Source organism: Tachysurus fulvidraco, chromosome 7 (genome assembly GCF_022655615.1).
Source record: "Tachysurus fulvidraco isolate hzauxx_2018 chromosome 7, HZAU_PFXX_2.0, whole genome shotgun sequence".
In the NCBI taxonomy this organism is placed as follows: domain Eukaryota; kingdom Metazoa; phylum Chordata; class Actinopteri; order Siluriformes; family Bagridae; genus Tachysurus; species Tachysurus fulvidraco.
Window position 1 is genome coordinate 7,281,564 of NC_062524.1, and position 21,530 is coordinate 7,303,093.

Below are 21,530 nucleotides of genomic sequence, written 5' to 3' on the forward strand. Positions count from 1 at the left end.
CTTTGGAAGGATTTAGACCAAGTAGTGAAAAAAAAACAGACATGATAAATATATATAATTATCATGTTTCTCATTTTTGGAAAAAATATATATATACACACTCTGGTCACATTAATAGGAACAACCAGCCCTGTCCATTCAGCAGCACATAAAATCACGCACACACAGACCAAGAGCTTTAGTTCATATTTACATCAAACATCAGAAGGCACAAATCTCAGACTTGCTGTGAAACTGATCTGGTATTCTCGAACACACACAGTTAACATCTAGAGAGTTTACACAGTATGAAGGGAAAACAACTGAACATCATCCTGTGAGAGGCAGTTCTGTGGGCAGAAACACTGCTGATGAGGGAGATCAGGGGTGAACAACCAAGCTGGTTTGAACTGAAGGCACAAATAACTGTGGTGAGGAGCAAAGCATCAAACAAGAAGGTGGATGGAAGAAAGAAAGAAAAAATCAGAAGAAAACCCACTGTAAGAAAAAACAATGAGGGCCAGGATATTAATAAAGTAGTTTATTCAAGTGTAGCAGTGACAAAATACATGAAGTACTTTGGGTTCATCAGAGTAAAGAACAACGTAGGACAAAACCTGGTCAAACATTTTTTCTTTGTAGTTTAAATGGGGTTTCATTTTAATTGTGTAATTCCCAAATGCCTGGGTGATGCTACTGTCTAGCCGGGTGTCTTTAAATGCTAATCATGGTCTCGTTCACCTTGGCTTGCTATTGCTACAGGTGAGATCATCTAGATGGTCGGTTTAAAGGGTAATCACGGTGACGGTGCTTGATGTCCTGCAGACGCTTCCATACTAACAATTAATTAAGGTTAATTATTTTTTTATTTCATTTAAAACGCATTGCCTCCTGATACTTAAGCCTTTTTGGGAATGAGCTCGTTCCGACGTGTAACTTGGAGCGGAATCTGGATGCATGCAATCTTTAATTTCTCACACCACATACTGGGTTCCTCTAAAGTCAGAAATCATCATGAACCAGAGGCTAAAGCATGGACTGAAAAGTTGAAGGTTTAAAAAACCCCTCTGGGACTTTTGTCGAATCTTTATCCATACAGCTTCGGTGGGCTTTCAATATGTTTCTATTCAAGAAGCTGGAGTGTGTAAACAGATCTGTCCTAACACACAGGTTTTTTTTTTTTAAATCCCTCTTGGTTATTTCTTGGGTTTGAAATGTGGTTTTAATTCTATGAAACTCTGCTTAATCATCATGCAAGCTAGCATGGTTTTTTCCATCTGGTGTGAATATGGTTTTAAAAAAAATGTAGTGCTGAGAATCTGCTCCAATGCTCACACGGACTCGGGTAAGACATTTCAGCTCCAAAGCCCAATTCTCGGCTCGTCACGCCGGCGCACACCGCTGTGCGTTCGAAACACTTCTTTCCTCAATAGGGCGAAGGAATTATTCTGGCTCGGTGGAGCAACAGGCCCTGGTGGCACTGCGGCGCTGAAATAAAGACCTACGTGTACGTCATACTGACGCAGCTATGTGCTTGTACTCTGGAATAAAATACACTACAATTCAATTTTCAGGACTGTAACAATACTCACATGGACATTTTTTTAAAAAAAACAATCAATGCCTCTGCAATGCATTAGTCACAAAAGCCTAGCTGTGTTTGTCTGAAACGAGAAACACGGTGAGAGACTGAAAAGGTGTCTGATGATGCCTGTGCTGTCCAACAGCACAAATACAACAAGTAGAACTTTCACACTGCTTTAATCATTTTTCTACTGTAGTTCTGCATGTTATTGTAAATGAAAAAAAATGATAAGAAATCAAACACCTCAGGCAGATAAAAAGCTATCATTCACACACCAATTTAAAAAAAAAAAAGATCTTTGGTGTAGATTTTAAACACAATATTTTCCAAATGCTATACATGACCCACTACCCTTTTACACACGTACAGTTTTCAGTGTACATGTAGCACCGCAAAGGAGTCTCAGAATTCAGCAAGAATCCAATTTTGCTGCAATTTTGTTATTGCAAAGACAACTGCGTTTATTTTCGTACAAAGAAAACAGCTGAAGTGCACAAATCGGTAGGTTTTTACGTTTGTGTGTATACATTACAGTAAAGATTGTACCATACAGCAATGTGCACGAGGGTTCAGTGAATATTGTAAATGTGAAGACAAGAGATATAGAAAAGTAAATTACTTTCACTGAGTGGGTGGCAGTCCAAGTGTCCCACCATTTATCCTCCCATCTCCCCAAAGGAGGGGGAAAAAATAAGTAAATAAATAAATAAAACACCCACCCCATTGCCATCAAATGAGGTACGTAATGAGTTCCCAAAAAAAAAAAAAACAATGACAAAAACAATATTGTTCATTTTCTGGATGTGTGCTTTAGAAATAGCTTAATACGTCCCTTGTAAAAAAAAAAAAAAAAAAAAAAAGAGGCTGGAAGCTTCACAAAGACAACAATGAGCCAGACACATTTCCAATATGTGACCACATACACGCACACAAACACGACCACTGGACGCTGTAGGACACATAAGCCGCTTTCCGCTCCAGCTCAATAAGTGCCCGCATGCTTTGGCAGCAGCGCCGAGGAGAGCATCGATTTCCTTTTTTCTTTCCTTTTTAAGACGCACTTTCCTAGCATTCCGGCTTCTGCCAGTTTTTGAAAGGCGTCCGGCAGAACTTCGCTTCGACTCCGTCTCTGCAGATTTCAGAGTTCCTTCCCCAAAAAGCCTGCCTGCTGAAATTTAAGACCGCCTCTTTACGGCAAATCGGTCTTCCCTGCAGGAAATCAAATCAAATCGGTAACAATGACCAGGACATGCAGCAATATGAAACACTAAAACAATCAAATAGGAGGTTATACTGAGACACTGGAGTCCAAAATCACCACAATAAACAGAAATGTGTTTTTCAGGGGAAAAAAAAAAAAAACCTTTCACAGACACTGAGCCAGTGCTGGTTCCTATTGTTCATGTGGTTTAGAAGATTTACCCAGTTAACTGGAATGGATTAGTGCACTTGTTCAAATGCCCCCCCTTTTTTTTGTACACCTTCTACAATCATAACCTAACCCTAATAAACCCATTATACATTTTAAATGACGTATTATTTCTCCACCACAGGAGACACTTCAGTACAGGTGACTTTGTACTATTTTGTGAAGAAAGAAAGGGCTGAAAAGAGAAAAACGTATATAGCAGCTAGTTAGTTAGTTGCTATAATTTACTGCCATGTCAGCTACTGAGGCTATCTTCATGGCAAGAACGGTTAATAAGAACTAAAATAACCTAAAAATCACAGAGAAATAAATAGACAAATATAGACAAATTAAATGATTTTTTTTTTACATTAATATATGACACTCAAACTTTCTCATGAAACCTTGTAAAATAACTCTTTAAATGAATTGGCCCCATAAAATAACCTTCTGTGGTCATTATGTGCAGGACAGTCCAACAGAATGTGTTTGACAGTAAGGGGAATGCTGCAGTACAAGCACTGAACGGGGTCTTCTCCTTTCAGCAGGTATTCATGTGTCAGCCTTGTATGTCCGATTCTACATCTGGTTAAGATCACCTGATCAAATCTTGATTTCATAGGTATTAGAGACCTGGTAGTAATTTCAGGGTGTATTTCAAACAATGTGTGTTATTCGACCATGTATTCCATTCCTCTTGCCACTTAATTAATACATAGCCATTGATGATCTATATAGCGGCTATAACCAAGCGTTCGTTTATAAAGTTATCGAGTCAGTTAATTCAATTGTGTGGCATCAACACAATCCAAAAGATCATGTAATCTTGTTAGATACAGATCAGGAGCTCTCTGTTCATGTTAACAGACAACAGAATTTTAAGAATGTCCCAGGATACCAACAGCTTCTGAAATACTCAGTCTAACTGGTGCCAACATCCGAGTCACAGACATCACACCAATTTCGCTAAACATGAACCGAAGCTCTTGATCTACATCGGCATGATTTTATCTGTCGTGCTGCAGCCACACGATTGGCTGATGGATAACTCCATCAAAGCGGTGATGTACTTTGGTTTTCTAATAAAGTGGACAATGATTATAAAATTATTGGCAAATTTTTGCGCGCAAGACAAAAGGACGTCATTATTACGTCATAAAACTTTAAAGCCAATCAAGTCCCAGATGTACAAACGCCGGCCTTGTCACACGAGTCTTTCAGAGAAATTTAATTTGGTTGTCATGGTAACAATTTGAAAGAACGGGTTTGCAAAGAAACTGCTAGTCATTGCGATGCTACAAATCAAGTCTGTAGCCAAGAAAAAGTATAGATAAGCTTAAAGCCGAGGTTCCAGCACAAGCGCAGCGCCAATGGAACAGTTAAAAGAAATCATTTTAAAATATAAACAAAACACTGACCTGAGAAAAAAGCCGCAAACCCTGATTCCATCCCTGGAACTCATGAAGCACAGTTCCCTATGAAAAGAGAACAGACTCTGAACTCGTCATCGAACCAAGTGTTATTGGTACACAAGAACAACATGCAGCTATAGAAACATTTATAGGTCATGCAACTCAAGCTTTCCAAGAATGTTTTTTTTGTTGTTGTTTTTTTTTTTGGTATTATGTACAAGTTTCACTTCAATTATGCAAAAGAAAAAAGTAGCAGCAGCTTTAACACCACACACTGGTACAGAAAACATTTAGCAAGAGTTGCATTACACGTCTGATCTAAAATGTTAGCATACCAAAATATTTTAATTTTATTTTTTTTTCCTGTTACTTTTATTTTTGTGACTGAAACGTTTAATTCATTACACGCCAAGAGGTTTAGATAAGAGACATAACACACTGGCTAAATACAAATTTAGGGTTAGAGCTACCTTTACAATGCTGCACTGAAGGTTTAGCAGTCCTCTCCTTTTCCCAGTCATTACTTTCATTAAGAAAAGCAGGTTCAAATTGACATATATATATATAAAATCTAAACTTTATCTTAATTTTTTTTTTTAAATCAAACTACAATACATTTGTCATCGTAAGACCAAAAGAATAAAACGGCATTCAAGAAAAATTTTATACATACCCAAGCACTGAATGCTTAGCTGTCTAAAGACATTAGGAAGCTATCCGGGTTATTTTAAAAGGCACAGGGTCTTACCTCTAGGGTCCTTTTTAAGTATAAAGAGAGAGAGAAAGATTAAAAATGGCGCTTTTTATTAACAATGGAAACACTGAACAGTCCTTTAGTGCCGTTTACGTCTCCAGTCTACATGCACCATTTTAGATTTAAGCTCTGTTTTGTAGATAAAAAAACAAAACAAAAAAAAGGTTGAAGTACTTAAAGGTTATCAGGTTATTTAAAAGGCCAGCTCAGCTTTTATGATGACAGAAACAGAAAAATAAACCAGGTTAAAAGTTTCATAAAAAACAATCTAGGCTTTATTGACAATTACTGCAAAACATTTTTGGACAGATTTAGTTACCTATTTAGGCAAGCTTACACAGGTAGCATTCTGCATTTTCTGGAGAGCGTACAGAGACTAGATGGCAGTAAGTACAGTTTGGGCGTATTTGATGTTTTCTTTCTTTCTTTCTTTCTTTTTTTTTTTAAAAGTATGTACAAGAAATTCGGATTTAGCTGCAGGATCCCTTTACATTAGAAAGAGATGACCCTTGTAGAGATTGTTGTCCCAATCCTTCTTAAACAGTTTGAGCATGCATTTTATATAACATGGTATTATATCTATGAAAAAGCTGACTTATTTTATCTTTTTTTGAACACAATTATCCAAACACAATTAGCATTTTTACAGAACAGATTTTGAAGAGCCATAACTTATTTTAACAAATTAAGGATTTGAGGACAGTCCATCTCGACAGTGTCTATTAGGGCTATATTTCAAAACTCTAAAATATCATGGAACAAATATTGAAACCTAGAGCTGAACGTACATCTTTTAAAAACTATTTAAAACAAATAATCAATTGTCAATATCGTTAAAGAGATTTTTTTTTTCCTTTCCTTAATTAATGCTCCTTTACATTATGTTACATAATTGATTTGGTTTAATGGCTTTTTGATTTCCTAATATTGAACAGAATTTTGAAATGTAGCCTACTGGGAATCTGCAACTCATCAACAATTCAGGCTTCATCTCTTCAATTAAATATTTTACCAAAGCAATGAGAGGACAAAAAAAAAAAGGGAAAAAAAAAAACAAAAAACAAAAGAACTAACAATGCAAAAAAGCAGAGATTAAAGCAGAGAGAGAGATTAGGAGTATAAAACTGAAAATAAGAACAGGCTGTTTTCTTTTCTTTTTTTTAAATACCTAAACCTCCCCTCAAACTGTCGTGAACTTTCGACCGAGTCCCGATGCTTTCAGTTGCCGATTTTTCAGGTTTCCTTCTAAAAAAAAGTCCAGAGCAGAAATGCGAAACGGAAAGGCGGACAATTACTTTTGTCAGGTTGCTTAAAGAGCGAGCTGCCGTGGGAGACAGTCGTCATGATGGGACATTATGGGTGATGACGTTGTGCTTGTTGAGAGTTCAGTATCGTCCGTACGGGTGCTCCCTGTACGCTCCCTTTGTTTGTCTCTGAGCAGCTACTTTCCCGCTGGCAGAAGCACGCTGTGTTCCGTTCCAGTCATCTTGAGCTATTGAGGTAAACATACACAGCAAATAAGCCAATATTCCGCATTCCTCAACATAGAAAACCTTTAAACAGGTCAAATATGTACAAACACAACCATATATTGATTACTGAATATTTTAATACCACCAAAGCAACAATTTCACTGAAATGCGCATTTTAATGTGATGTCATACATCGTGAATCCTAACGCACTGTAAATGCAAAATGGGGAAAAACCCACCATAATTCTCATAGCTTTCCTGTGTCTCGCCGTGTCCATAGTCATAATACTCTGGTTCTCTGCAACAATCAATGCAAGTAAATCAATCTTCAGAAGCAAGCAGCTGTGTATATCACTCACACACACACACACAGTTCTGTATCCTGAACTGAAACAGAATTGTGAGATGCCTAGATATTGCCAATGCTACTGACTAAGAACATGGAGAAAACTGTCCTTGAGCAGAGAGGAAACAAAATTAATAAAAGCAACAAAAAAAAAAAAAGATTGACAACACTGAACACACATAAGCAGCAGTGGATGGTAAACAGTTACATAACGGTGTTGAGGTCTATAAGTGTACTGCACCATATTGTGTCCGAGGTGAAATGCCACTGCAACAACTACTATCCATGTTCAGTCTCACAGTTTTAACAGCCCTTTTCCCAACAACATCTAATCCAGGCCATCATATTAATATAAAGCTGTGTTTTAGCCGAGTCAGGCTCGTTACAGCAGGAAAACTGGGAGCTAAGCAGGTCAGTGTGTATCCAGAGTACAGCTCTGAAGCTCTGACCTAATCTCAACTACAGGGAGGTTTCTCTAAAGCCGGTGCTGAACTAGGATGGCCTGGTGATGTAGTTATGAAGAACAGAATAAAGGTGCTTCAAACTCACGCCTGTGGCTGACTGTAATAGCTGTCGTAAGATTCGTAGCCCGAGTCTGTGTAGCTTTCATCGTAAGTCTGGGAAAACAAGAACGAAAGATATCCGTGTTAAAACTACATTGGATAACGGATTACAAACCTTGGTTTTAAAACATGTAATCATAGTGCAGTTCAAACTCACATAGTCTTCGTAAGACTCCTGGGCAGGAGGGCGCGGTGGAGGAGGCATCCTCTGTGATCCAGGGGCAGGAGCGCGAGCTCTGTTGGCAGTGGCGCCTCTGCCGGGTTGAGCTGGTGGTCCACCACGACCTGCTGGAGCTCCTCTCACTGCTCCTCCTCTGGCTGGACCACCACGCGGAACACCGCCACGCATTGGTGCCATGCCTCGACCCCTGAGCAATCAAACAAGACACAAAATGAATCCCCTGTAAAAAGCAATGTATTCATTTATATGAAAATAAGTACATGGGTGTGATAACTGCCTGTTACTTATTCATAAGGACATGATGAAGCTATTAGATTTACCTGGGTGGCGGGGGTCCTCCACGCCCCCTGGCCATCGGGCCTCCCCTGCCTCGGACGGCATGTTCATGGCTGCCGTTTAGATATCCCATCTCCATGAATTGCTCCTGACAAATTTCATCCATCATGTCCTAGAGAGCACAGAAGCGAGGGGCAACATTAACAAATCACTTTCAAAGACAAGCGGTTCCTCTTCAGGCTGTCCAAAATGAGCCGGAAATCCGAGATCCGCTATTAACTGAAACACTTAAGTAGAAGCAGCAAAACAGAAATCTGAGGTGCCATTACGTACACAGCAATCAATCCAGAAGACTGATCTGACCATAATGACAAGCCATAAGCTAGTGAGAACAGGGACTTCTCACACTGAGCATTAATTTGCAGCCACAGGTAAAACAAGCCAAGCTCTAATTTAACACCATGAGCGTTTAATTGGTTTTAAACACTGGCCTATTTGGCTCTAATAAACAATCCGTCCTGTGGCTCGGAGAGAGAGATTTTAAATTGATACTTACAGGGAAGAGGAATTTTTTAACCTCCTCCATAGCGTGGGCCATGCGCATGTACGCTTCGGGCGCTGGAGCAAACACTTCGATGAACACGTGGAGTTCCATGGACAGGTGGGCGTATTTGGGCTCACCGCTTTTCCTCAAGCTCTCCTCCTAATAAACACATTGAAACATTTTATAGGCCTTCTGTTTTGAAAAAGGCTACAAACTTCAACTAATTATCAACAACAGGGAGCAAAGGACTTCTAAATGCAATGAGTATAGCAGCTGCCTGCACACATCAAAAATCCACCAAGAGATGAATAAAACAAGCTCATAGGCTTCCCTCTGTTTAGGGCAGGAATAATGTCAAGCAGAGCTCTCAATTATTTTTTGCAGCCTAGTTTATTGTGTTTACAGACACCCATATGAATTACCATGCATTTGTTCTGAGACTAATTTAATTAAAATTAAACCCATCGACCCAGCTGCTAAAGGATCAGATACATATGAGCCCGATCTTTCATTTTAAAAGTAATTGAGACAGCCAAGCAGCAAAAATCAACAGCTTTCTCATCATCATCATTCTGCTCTCTGTGTCACAGGTTTGTTTTAAATAAAAGTAACACAGAAAAGAAAATACAGCTTTGATAACCACAGAGGGTTGATCAGAAAACTCCAGTAGGGGGGAAACTAAAAGTCCAGGAAAGCATGCAGCAGGAGAGATGTTGCTTCACTGCAATAAATCCATCAAGCTAAATGAAAACTTGATTAAAAGTATTTCACACAAGCAGGGTCGTCACAGTGATCGACTAAGTGGTTAACTCACCATGTTAAAGTATCATACGTTACTGCGCACCTGTTCATTTTTAACCAGATCAAGCTCCTAATTATTGAAACCAAAACCACCAAGATGCAACAGCTCACTAAGCCGTGACTCATAAATATGAAGTAAAATCGAAAGAGGTTTTCATATTATGCATCAGTCCTCAGGGTCTTAACTCGTTGGCTAGTTTGTGTCATTCCCAGCTCTGTCCAAACCTACATGACTGCTAATCAGTCACCGGTTACATAGGCAGGAATAAAAAAAACAGACCAAATTCATGTGATAACTAAGGAATGACATTAAACAGCAGGTATCGAGTGAAAGAGTCAGGACGCTTTAGACTGCAGCCAAAGACATGGACGGAGATGCAGATTCGAGCTGTGAACATGGATCCAGAAATTCATTAACATCACATCGGATTACTTAAGTCGTTCGTCATGCAGTTTAAGCAGAGCGCTGTTAGCACGCGGTCATCTTCAACAAATGCGTGATGAGAACATGCAGGATGAAATGTGGGCCAAAAAAAAATCATGGTGTAAAATGGTTGAATGTGTTACATAAAATCAATTGGGTTCACCGAGAGGGAACTGCACTTTTTTCATGTTTATATGTAGAAGGAAAAAAAAAGTAAATTTTGCAAGACTGATGCAGGAGAAAGCTTTGTAAAGGAGATCTGTTACCATGAGAACAGCAAAACCTACCAGTCAGAACGTTAAATTTCCATCTGTTCGGTTGGGATACGTTTGCGATAGTTTGAAAGCTGATGAACAGTTTGCTGTTGTAAGCTTAATAAGCAACAGCCATCTGTATTCCGTATGCTCTTTGGCGACGATCAGTGAATTTGGATGGTTAAAGTGTGGAATCTCCAAACAAAACACTAAAGATATGTATTAAAAAAGTTTCCAATAAAAGTATTTTATAGAAGTCATCCAGTCACTGCGTTTAACAGATGACTAATAAAGTCGTTAGAACAATGAAAGGCTGTGTGTGTATGAGAGTTGGGTGAGGGTAAGAACAGTAATGACTCATTTAAGCCCAAATCAAGTCAATTATAGGCCTTTAAAATGCACACAGTGCCTTGAGCTGAATCTGAAACGCAGCACAATCTGGGAAAGGGTTTGCATCACTATGCCCTAATAAGGCCACAACACACAAATTAGAGAAGTACTTTGGCTTCACACTTGATGTTTTGTGCAAGTGCAAGAGCTTTTTTCTTTTCTCTTTTAAATTACGGTTAGAAGACGAAAGAAAGAAAACAGAAAAAAAAAAAAAAAAAAACCCTCTCTTCCAACTCACACCACGATTCTCATTTGTTTATCAGAAAACATTCCCGGGAAAATTTAGTCCCTTGAATTAATCCAGACCTCGATAACTCAAAAACAAGCAGCCTGTAAACAACGTCAACTTGTTCTGTGTGTGGAGACTTCAGGAAGAGAAAGTCTCTTGTACTAAGCCAAAACATTTTAATTAACGGTCATAAAATAAACCAGCAGTGAGCAGTTGAAGGAGCAATCGGTCAACAGAAAGTTCATCTAGATTTCTTTTTTCCATACGACTCTGGATATTAACAGAGAAACGCTGCACTGTTGGATATTAATGTTACACAACTAAACCTCAGCAAATAACTTCAAGATTGGGTCACTAATAAAAAGCATTTGAAAATAAACCAACTCGATTGATCAAGAAATCTTCATACAATAGTGTTTATCTACATTTTGCAAGTATTTAAATAACAAAAAAAAGGAGAAGGTATAAAAGGTAAACTCTCTAATGTTCTCTACTTAAAAAGGACTTTTCCATAAAATCTCCAACATAGTCAGTATTTATTGTGTCATCAACTGGAAAAGCAGCACCCAGAGGCAAACCCACTACATTAAAAGAGCTGCACATTTGCCCACACAATCTGGAGGAGAACCACTTGAGTAAGGAACATACTCAGGTTAAAAAAATTTTTTTAAAAATTGACACCATGACTGACAAACCTTGTGCCTGTGCCATTACCTTTGCTTTGTCTCTCATAGATCCCTTGCCCAGTACTGAGATCTTGGCGCCCGTCTCCTCTTGCAGTCTCTTAATGGTGTTCCCTTGAGGCCCAAGAATCTTCCCAACAAAGTTAAACTGAGGAAGAAAGCACAGGTGAGATTAAAACACTAAATTCAGGATGTGAAGGAAAGTTCAGTCCCTCTCGGATCAGCTGAAATGGTTTCCAGGACAACGTTTAATATCATCCGAATGATTTTAGATCTACATTGCGATTACGATCCAGTCTGCACAATACAGCTAAACTCTAAAGGCCCAAGAGCTTAAAGAGATCGTGAATGGTAAAGTTTAAGCAGCAGACATTCTGCAGGGGTGCTGTGCGTGTCTGTCATCATCCTATCTTAAATCTCTTTCCTTTTCTCCTGTGATATTGATAAATCACTTAAACCGCTTTGCACAAAAGAGCAGGATGTGATGGGAAATCTGACAAAGTAAGCATTTTATAAAACTGCAGCACAGAAAGCATAAACTGGGGCAGTAAAAGCAGATTATTCTTGTGAGAACAGCATTAAAAGGTTCTGATGTGACCTATTTCCATCATCATGAACTAAACAAGAGCAATTCCAAGTGCATGACTAAAGGCTAAAAAGATTTGGGGCTGAAATGATTAAACGCCGCAAATATGAGGGTCAGCACAGAGCGTACATTACCATTCAGCATATTTAAACAGAAAACAGCCAGAATAATGTCGTCAGTTCGATAATAAGGCCTTCGCCGGGTTAACAAGGGCATGTTGGGGAAGGAAAACACCACTCAGCCAAAGCTTTCCTTCACTAATGATCAGATTATAAACAAATAAGCAATAAACACGTTATCAGATACTTTCTTATCCAAAACTCCTCGCCTGAACATCCTCCACAAAACGGTCTTTTTATTGCTGATTGTATTTAATAAACGGACAACTCCGAGCACTTCATTAACCAACTTTATGCAAATGCTTACTGATTTATCCCTGGGCTTTAAAGCTCGATAACTGAACAGCTGCATGAGAAAGGAAAGTTAAATCGTATGTTGCTGGCCACCAAAGCTACAAATAAGATGCGCGTAAGAATCTAGATGCAGCGTTCTTTTTCCGGTTTACTCAATAGATAATAATGGCAATATTTTTCTTCCTGAATTAACAACCTTTCCTAATTTCCTATTCGCTACTTTTGTAGCATGTGACAGCTGCATTGTACAGACCGATCAGAGCGCGACAGTTACGATCCAGTCAAGGAAGGAAAAGTGTGGTCGAAAAACAAAAGTGAATGTAACACATTAAGGGGACATTTCTGTATTTAAGTTTAGAAAACAATTCCCGTCACTCCAATGGTTATTTAAATAAAAGCATAACCGTGACAGATTTACCTGCTTTAGAATAAAAAAAAAAGAGAACTTATCCCAACAAAAACCCAGCTGTTCCTCTGCTGTCAAGAACGAGACACCTTTGCACAATAGTCATTGCTTGTTTTCCCCCCAGCATCTACACTTTTTCAGTCCAATAGCCAACAATAAAGAGTATAGCAGTGCCTCTGTGTGTGTGTGTGTGTGTGTGTGTGTGTGTGTGTGTGTGTGTGTACACATGTTTCACATTAAAATAACATCTGAATAATTGTGCAGTCTTACATGTAACATAATGAGTGAATGGTCTAATACAATTGCACCAAAAAAAAGTATTTTGCCAAAATACGAGACCCACCTTTGGGTACTGTTTGACTGGAATAAGAACTCTTTCCTTCAGTTTGATATTCTTTGCTGTGAAGAGATCCAAGTAGGTTTCGTTGTCTTTTTCTGGCTCATCTTTCTGAACCCTCTCGATTTCTGGAGGAGAGAAGAAGAAAAGGAACAAGTCTTTGTTTAGCCACACCAGACAAGGTTATTTGCTATACAGCTGTAAATTGTTCTTGCTTTGCATAAATGCTTGTCAGAGAGAGAGAGAGAGAGAGAGAGAGAGAGAGAGAGAGAGATGACAATAACAGCAAGGGACAGAAAGCAGAGTCATGATGTTCACAGAGGCTGATGTGAACAATTCTGCATGAAAACTACACCATGACCAATGGCACTTTTTCAAATTAACATGCTAATATTTCACGTCGACAACGAAAAAAAGGAAAACAATTTGAAAACGGAAAACAATTTGAAAACGAGAAAAAAAAAACAGCTTTCAGACAAGAGGACAAAGGTCAAGGATGGGGTGAATAATGCCTTCATTTACACACAAAAGAAAAAGCAATGGATACAGCTGTGCTGCTACAGGGAACACAAAAATCTCCAGTCAAGTCTTTCTATGCCCAGTCATAGGCGTGTTTGCACTGACCTTGTGATCTGAAAACTAAAGCTTTAAATGATATTGCATACAAGGATTTTTTTTATAGGAATCAAAAATCACAGGAAAAAAAGGAAGTGGTTTGTGTGTAGCCCAAGTACTTCTGTATTTATGTTGGTCATTGCTGTATTAGTCAGAGTAATTCCACGCGTTTGTTTTGAGAGGTTATGGGGTCATATAGTCTGTACGGCATAAGCAGCTTGCTTGAGACCGGAGTCCTTGAGCTAGCGGTTCTCAGCCGGGTAAAAAACCACAAAGAAGAACAGACTTGACATGGAACGTGTGTAACGGATCTCCTAACACACGCCTCTGATAAAAACATGTTCATATGCAGCTTTGAGAAGATCCAGATGCAGAGCTGTACGCCATCAATACAGTATACAGTAACATTTCCTTTAGGCTGCTGATCTAAAACATCTGCTGTAGTCAGTTGAGAGGAAAATAAAAAATTAAACATTTCCTGTTGGAAAAATAAACCCTGGTTGAGATAATCCAACATTTCCCGTTATATGGAGAGCTCATGACGTACACTATATTTAAAAAAAAAAAAAAGGCAAAAGAACTTGAATGAGTTGATTCAAGGAGGCAGGGGAACGCACGCAGGCTCATGAACATCGTCTGAAATCAAACTAAAATCCAACCACATGCTCTCATTCAGAACGCAAACTCAAATAAGGACTTAAGCTGAAACTGATACTTGTTGGATGAATAATCGCACTATACAGATAGAATGCACACTTATTTCTTCAGGTGCTATGCAGTGCACGTATGCACTGTATAGTCTGGTCTTTATCACCAATCAGGTCTGCGCTGATCTCAGAGTTTACAATGACCCGTTAGTTCCTCAGGAGCTCTCAGCTGCTCTATTATACACTGTTGTAGAAATGACATTATTTATATTTACACTATTTACTGTCCAGTGTCACTCAAATGAGGATGAGGTTCCCTTCTGAGCCTTGTTCCTCTCAAGGTTTCCTCTTATAATCTCAGGGAGTTTTTCCTTGCCGTCGTCACCTCCGGCTTGTTCATTAGGGACAGAGAACGATATATAAAGACAGATACTTTAAATTTTAACGTAATATTTTTTTAAAATTAATTTTAAACTTTAATTGTTTGTGTATATATATATACCACTTGTTTATTTTTATCCTTATTATATATTTATAATAATATTTATTCTTTTCCTCTCTCTTCTGAGACCATGGAAATTGTTAAAAGCACAATAGAAATAAAGTAAATTTTATTAAATTATATGATGTGAAATTGAGCCAGTGAACAGTTTAAATATTTGTGTCAAATATATTTATATACTAAATTACTACAAACTCACATACTGATAAACGGATTGAAGTTTAGTTATAGAATTAACACAATATTTATTTATTTAACATTTGAAGCAAAAACACACTTTTGAGGGGACACATCGACTAAATAATTATTTTTTTCGCATTAGTTAAGCAAACTGAAAGCTCGTGTTTCACACAAGAAAATCCAGAACATAAAAAGAATGAATAAATAAATAAATAAACAAACAAAACAAACAAACAAAAACAAACAACCCCACTCGAGTTTCGCTCTCGGAGCAGAAACGATGCTCGAGTCCTAACGACCCTGCTTAAGTTTGTAACAGGGAAGTGTCCCAAATAAAATCGTACACGAAGTGCGCCACGTAGGGCGCACGAGCCGTAAAAGCGCACCCTATCTAGTGCACTAAGTAAGGGATCACGGAGCTAAATGAGATCGAGCCCTTCGATAAAAACGGGTAGGGAACAAAAAAATCTCCAGACAAAATGTAGATCTATTGTTTAAAAAAAATAAAAACAAATATGGTCTATGTATTTACCTGCAGATAAAAGTTTCATAGCATGTATGAAGGACGAATCCAGGCTGTCTCTTTCCGCCAGCAGCTGCGGGAGATATTTGTTCTCGTTCTCCATTTTGAAGGAGTTCGTAAATAAAGTTAACAAAGCGATAGAAAACCTGTAAAATCCGGCGGTGAAACTACCGCAAATCCACTTTTTTTCTCCCCACCGTTTTCCTCTCGACGCGCAGCACAAAACGCTCAGCTGTGTAGCAACACGGCTAATAATATATAGCAACGGTCCGGCACGAGGCGTGCGGAAATGGAAGAACAATACAGCTCCGCGAGCGACCAAAAGGCGCTCTCGGAGCGGAAATGACGTCACTCTCGTGGCCCCGCCTTCTTCGATATTAAAGTTTATTTCGTTATGTAATGCTTCGATAAAGACGCGTTTATATCATTGTTTGTTTGTTTTTCGATCTTAAATCGTTTATTTATTTATTATTATCGTTTATACTCAATTCATTGTGTGATCAGAACTGTTTGTATTCTTGTTTGTTGTTTTTTTTCGTTTTTGTTTTTTATGAATTCTACAATAATGAAATTGCAGTCTGAATTCTATTCGCATTGTTGACTTGTGAACAGGACGTTTAAGTAACGCAATGAGCATAAAATAACGTTTTGTTACGGTAGTTAAAGACACAACGTTAATATCTGCTGCCCCCTTGTGGATGAAAATAGAAGTGCTTTGACTTCTAAATAATCAATTCAAAACGAGGTGGTGAGATAAAGCCTGGAATATACCTGAAGCCAACAATTACAACCCATTTATCCATCCTTTGTCTCCAGTGCTTATCCTACACAGGAGTGCCAGGGAACCTGGCATCTATCCCTAGGGGACTTGGGGCACAAGGCATCCTGAATGGGGTGCCAACTCATCACAGGGCACGATCACACATCCATTCACACAATACGGACAATTTTAGAGATGCCAATCAGCACTTAAGATATTTTTTGGACTGGAAGAGGAACTGATAGTACACTGAGGAAACACTTTAGGTGATATTAGATATATTTAAATGTGTTTGTATTTATCCCCAATGGGCAAGTCTGAGGTGACTCGGGTGACACCTTGAGAGGACTTAAAGGGGAACCTCATTCTCATATGGGTGAGGACGTGTGTGATTATAAATATACGGTCTGACAAATCTTGTGTTGATGAGGAAGGAGGTTGTTGTCCTTAAAGACCACATGGAGTTGGCATCTCTTCTTAGTATGGTCGAATACTTCATGAAGCAGAGTTTAACTGTAGCTGGTAAATCTCTAGATGTCACAGGGTCCTCACAGAGTCGGCCTCATCTCAGCAGAGGTCCAAAATCTTCATGGCACAGAAGACAATCGGAGCTGGTACAATATTAAGCCACCATGTCCCCACAAATTACAAAAAAATAAAGATTTTAGCCATTAAAAAAATGCAATGTTGTATTTTTATCTGTTTATAGTTACATGTAGTCTTGTGGAACATCAGACCAGTTAGTTTATATAATCACTTACATTATAGCAGCTATAAATGGTCACTCCCTCATCTCTTTTTACTCTTTCTTGAAATAAAATTGTTACTAGGAAACCAAAAATCATAACCTCCTCTTTCTTGAAGACTTTTCTTAGTGGAAAACATATTGATCGTTAAAAAGCTCTTTCCATAAATGTTAAATAACAGAAAGCTTTGCTCTCCATGTTAACGTTGATGCATTTTCATTATGATCGTTAGATTATTGTGGACTGTCCACCTACAGGTTCATTTACAATAGAAACTCATTGATTAGAACGAATATAAACCTGTGGTTTGCTTTGCAGCCAGCTCTACTGTCAGAACTGCTTTTATAGTAAAAATAAATCCGCACTGTTTGACTGATCATAATCGAGAATTAACCACCGTCAATAAGCATGCACATGACAGTGGACCTGAATGCATATACCAAAAATACAAAAATACAGCTACGTTTTTTAATATCCTGCAGAAGTGCTACATTCCCTTTTGAACATTGTTTCCCCCTCCTTGCCGGTGGAGGCGTACGTCGGGGTCAGTGATGGGGTCAGCCACAGCTTAGAATTGCTCGCAGGCCTGAGAAACCTTTTTGTCCTGTGAAAGCTTTCAGAGCTGCCACACCTGCTTAGCTCTTTACCTTTGCAACCCCCCCCCCTCTATCCCTCTCTCTCTCTCTCTCTCTCTCTCTCTCTCTCTCTCTCTCTCTCTCTCTCTCTCTCTCTCTCTCTCTCTCTTTATCTCTTCTTTTTGTAGTTTCAAGGTCAGAACAGACTACATGCCCATATCTAATAATTTTTCACTCGCTTCCTTCTTCCTTGCATTCTTAACATGCTTGCATTTTCTTTGCTTCTATATATTTTATAACTGATAGCCTGATAAGGGGAAAAAAATAGCACCTTAGGGAGAGTGCACATTTTTATTCCAAACTTGCCAGAGGCTGTTTGACTTGCAGCCACCTAGGCTTTGTGTGTGTGTGTGTGTGTGTGTGTGTGTGTGTGTGTGTGTGTGTGTGTGTGTGTGTGTGTGTACATGTACTTGAAACTAGAAGGACAAGATGAACCAGAAAGCATTATATAAGAAACATCACAAAAAATGCATTTTAGTAGAAACTTAACTTCTGAGTTTTGCACTCATACTTTCTGCCCAAAATATATGTCTTGTATAACATTACAGTTCTGGTTTGATAATAGTGGTTTGACTCAGTCCAAAAGTCTGAGAGCACTCGAAAATACTTCTATTTTGCAATTCTTTCCGAATCAATACAACAGTTTTCTGTACAGAGTATAATAGCGAGAACAATTTTAAAGTGAAAATAGAATCTTTGAAATATTGACATGAATTTCAGAATTTCTTAGTGTTTGGTTTATAATAACAGCGTGTACTAAAAGCTGCCACGGACTCCTCAAATCTGCGAAAAACCTTATGATCTATTTTAGACCAAATTCATCAGAGTGTGATCTAAGCTCATGCTTCAGTAGAAGAGATTAGACATGAGGAACATCTGACCTTTTGTACAAAGCAGCTCACATGGTCAACATCACGAAATGAAATTAACTTTCATTTAAAATAGAGATCTCTTGAATTATACATACATTTATGAACATTTATTTTCTTGGTTTTAAATACTTTGAAATGAACAAAAACAAACAAACATCTTTTTTTTATCTCTGTTTATTTGCAATTTTTTCCCCCAGATTTTCAGTGTGGTCTCAGACCTTCGTACCTCACTGTACATGCTTGTTCTGACACATTATAATTTCTGTAGTCTGTAGTAACTAAGGGCATACCAGTTATAGAGATGTTTACTGACATTTTAAAAAAGGCAATACATGAAATGAAATGAAATGAAATGAAATGAAATGAAATGAAATAAATAAATAAATAAATAAATAAATAAATAAATAAATGTTATTTATTGGCAAATTGCTGTGATATATAAAATAAAATTATATTTACAAAAATTGCATTCTGCTATTAAAAAGAATCAATTTTGGGGTGGAAACAGTAAATGTACTTCTTTGTTGATTATTATCCTGTAAAGGCACTCTCTAATGCATTATTTGCATTATTTGCATTATGTGCATGCCTCTTTGGTGGCCTTATGTTAAAGTTTTTGAGAGAAGCAGGCAGCTCATTTCAGACTGCTGGGTTCACCTCCATAAGATAGCAGTGAAGACGGCCAAAGAAATCTGATCATTAATTTTTTCAAGGCTTGATTCCATTGCAGCCCCACAGGCATCATGTGTTCAGCGAGAAACAAAAACAATTACACAGACACAATAATGATGTGGGAATGATCACAAAGAGCAACTCACAGTGATGCCCACTAACACATTCCCCCTACACACACACATTACCACACACACACACACACACACACACACACATTTCGCCTACACACACACACACATTCCCACACACACACATTCCCACACACATACACAGGGAGAGCAAAGAAGTGAAATGCCGAGTGAAACCAGATACATCGGCTACCTTTTTTGATCAGCGCTCATGCCTGGGGTCTACAGAGCTGCACCACTGGGCTCTGATTTCTGACTCAAACCTGTAATGACGGAGAGAAGGTGGAAAAGGTGGAGCTGTGCACTGCAGGCTCTGAGGACTTGAGATTGTCAGTCATTGTAATGATCCACAAAAAAAAAAAATTCAAGATCCAAAGAAAACGACATACTGTACGTTTTAACATCAAATGCTTATCATGTTCCTTAATGTTGTATGTGTATGCGTGCAGATCTTTACAGGCTGCAGGTCATTACACTGGAATTTGATTACAATACAGGACTGAAGATGACATCAAATAGACTGAGAGAAAAAAATAGCAGGTTTATCAAGGGTTCTCTGGAATAGTAAAGGTTCCAGGTTTTCGCTTAGATGCTGGATGGAACTTTTTTATGTTTTACACTCGGCATCTAAGCAACACTTTTATTTTAGTTATGGCTGTTATATTGAGTATATTCAATATTAAATTCAAGTAATGTCAAAAAGCTTTCATTGTGATTTCAATCATATATATCTGATGCAGTACACAGTGGAATCGATCAATGTTTCTCCAGGACCGTAAGGCTCCATAAAGCATGACAAAAGTAACATTCATACATCTTTACGAGTCACTACATCCTGGGCATTAGTGGTGGTAGTCAATCTGCAGACAGACAGACAGACAGACAGACAGACAGACAGACAGACAGACAGACAGACAGATAGATAGATAGATAGATAGATAGATAGATAGATAGATAGATAGATAGATAGATAGATAGATAGACAGATAGACAGATAGATAGATAGATAGATAGATAGATAGATAGATAGATAGATAGATAGATAGATAGATAGATAGATAGATAGATGTAAAATAAACACAAAAGAATATTCATTTACAAATACACAAAATGTACCAATATATAAACAGATGCAGATTCGACACACTCATTCATACAAATTTCTCTAGGAACAATTTCATATAGACAGAACACCTACCGGCTTGTTTATTGAAGCTGGGAGGAAACCAGAGAACCCAGTGGAAGTGAATATGGACACACCGGTACAACCAGACAGAAAACTCAAGTTTAGCATCAAACCAGGGACCCTGAAGCTGTAAGGTGGGAATGCAACACATATATTGTAACCCTAACCCAGGCCTAACTCTATTCTTGGAAAGAAAATGATCCTCAAGATCCTAAATGACCTCCATTATCACACTGGACTAAACCCTGAAAACACCTACGAGTTAATATAGGCACACGTTTTAAACTAAAGGGGCTTTTTTTTTATCTAATCTTTATCTACCCCTATCTGTGGTGTATCTGTGACACATTTCTATGTTCTTTCTTATAATGGAAATCTTAGGGCTGTAACTGGGGCAACAATAATCCTTTAAACTATTCATGTATTCACACCTAGAAGCCAGTAGTCGGTCCACCTACCTGTGCAGAGGAGAAAACATGAAACAGCTCTTGTTCAGGATCGAACCAGGAACCCTATAGCTCAGAGGCATTAAAATATGTGCATATATAACACAAATTCAAAACGACACTTATTACACTCTAAATAAAGGGCTTAGGATTTGACACACGAGAAAGTCTTACCAAATCTGCTCTAATGGAGGATTACCAACATTTCCAACAGTGAAGCAATACATAAAAAAGGAAGTCTCACGTCGAAACTGAACTTAAGTAACAAATTACCATAATTAGTTCCACTGAAAATGTCTCCAATATCCAGAAAAGAAAAGTTACAGATTAATTTCTATTCTAAACAGATTTGGATGAATAATTCATAAAGCCACAGCCCAGCTGAATTCTCCACTTCGTTCTGAAGACGTTGATTAATTGTTTAGAGCAGCAAGCGATAGTACGGGAGACGAGGCAAATCAAAGGTTTAGTATAATTCACATGCTTTAATACATATTCATTTCTAATTGTAACAACAGACACAGATGGGGTTTTTTTTTTTCGTAATTACGTGATTATTTAACTTTTCTGAA

At 38.2% G+C, this 21,530-nt stretch overlaps 1 protein-coding gene across 2 annotated transcripts; it reads right to left on the reverse strand.

The window, feature by feature from the left end:
* Positions 1–505: 505 nt before the first annotated feature.
* Positions 506–15,832, reverse strand: khdrbs1b (KH domain containing, RNA binding, signal transduction associated 1b). 2 transcript variants are annotated; one of them, XR_007143504.1, is made up of 11 exons: positions 15,520–15,832; positions 13,050–13,171; positions 11,333–11,449; positions 8,533–8,679; positions 8,021–8,148; positions 7,677–7,887; positions 7,506–7,573; positions 6,850–6,908; positions 6,434–6,630; positions 4,391–4,447; positions 506–2,773 (listed from the first exon to the last, which is right to left on the reverse strand). XR_007143504.1 is itself a non-coding variant. In XM_027133845.2 (9 exons), exons 1-9 carry the CDS (start codon positions 15,611–15,613, stop codon positions 6,524–6,526), a joined length of 1,053 nt encoding a protein of 350 aa, XP_026989646.1. In that variant the 5' UTR covers positions 15,614–15,832; the 3' UTR covers positions 5,391–6,523. The 2 variants fall into 2 exon arrangements, 1 of the variants encoding a protein (XP_026989646.1); XM_027133845.2 differs by lacking the exons at positions 506–2,773; positions 4,391–4,447 and having other exon boundaries at positions 5,391–6,630.
* Positions 15,833–21,530: the final 5,698 nt, after the last annotated feature.

Bases quoted from the DNA above. Each gene is read 5' to 3' on its own strand.
- khdrbs1b (XM_027133845.2), bottom strand. From the start codon at position 15,613: ATGGAGAACGAGAACAAATATCTCCCGCAGCTGCTGGCGGAAAGAGAC. The intron at 7,888-8,020 runs GTAAATCTAATA...TTGATTGCTCAG, and splicing joins GGAGGACCCCCGCCACCCAG to GGGTCGAGGCATGGCACCAA. The intron at 7,574-7,676 runs GTGAGTTTGAAC...TTGTTTTCCCAG, and splicing joins AGGAGTCTTACGAAGACTAT to ACTTACGATGAAAGCTACAC.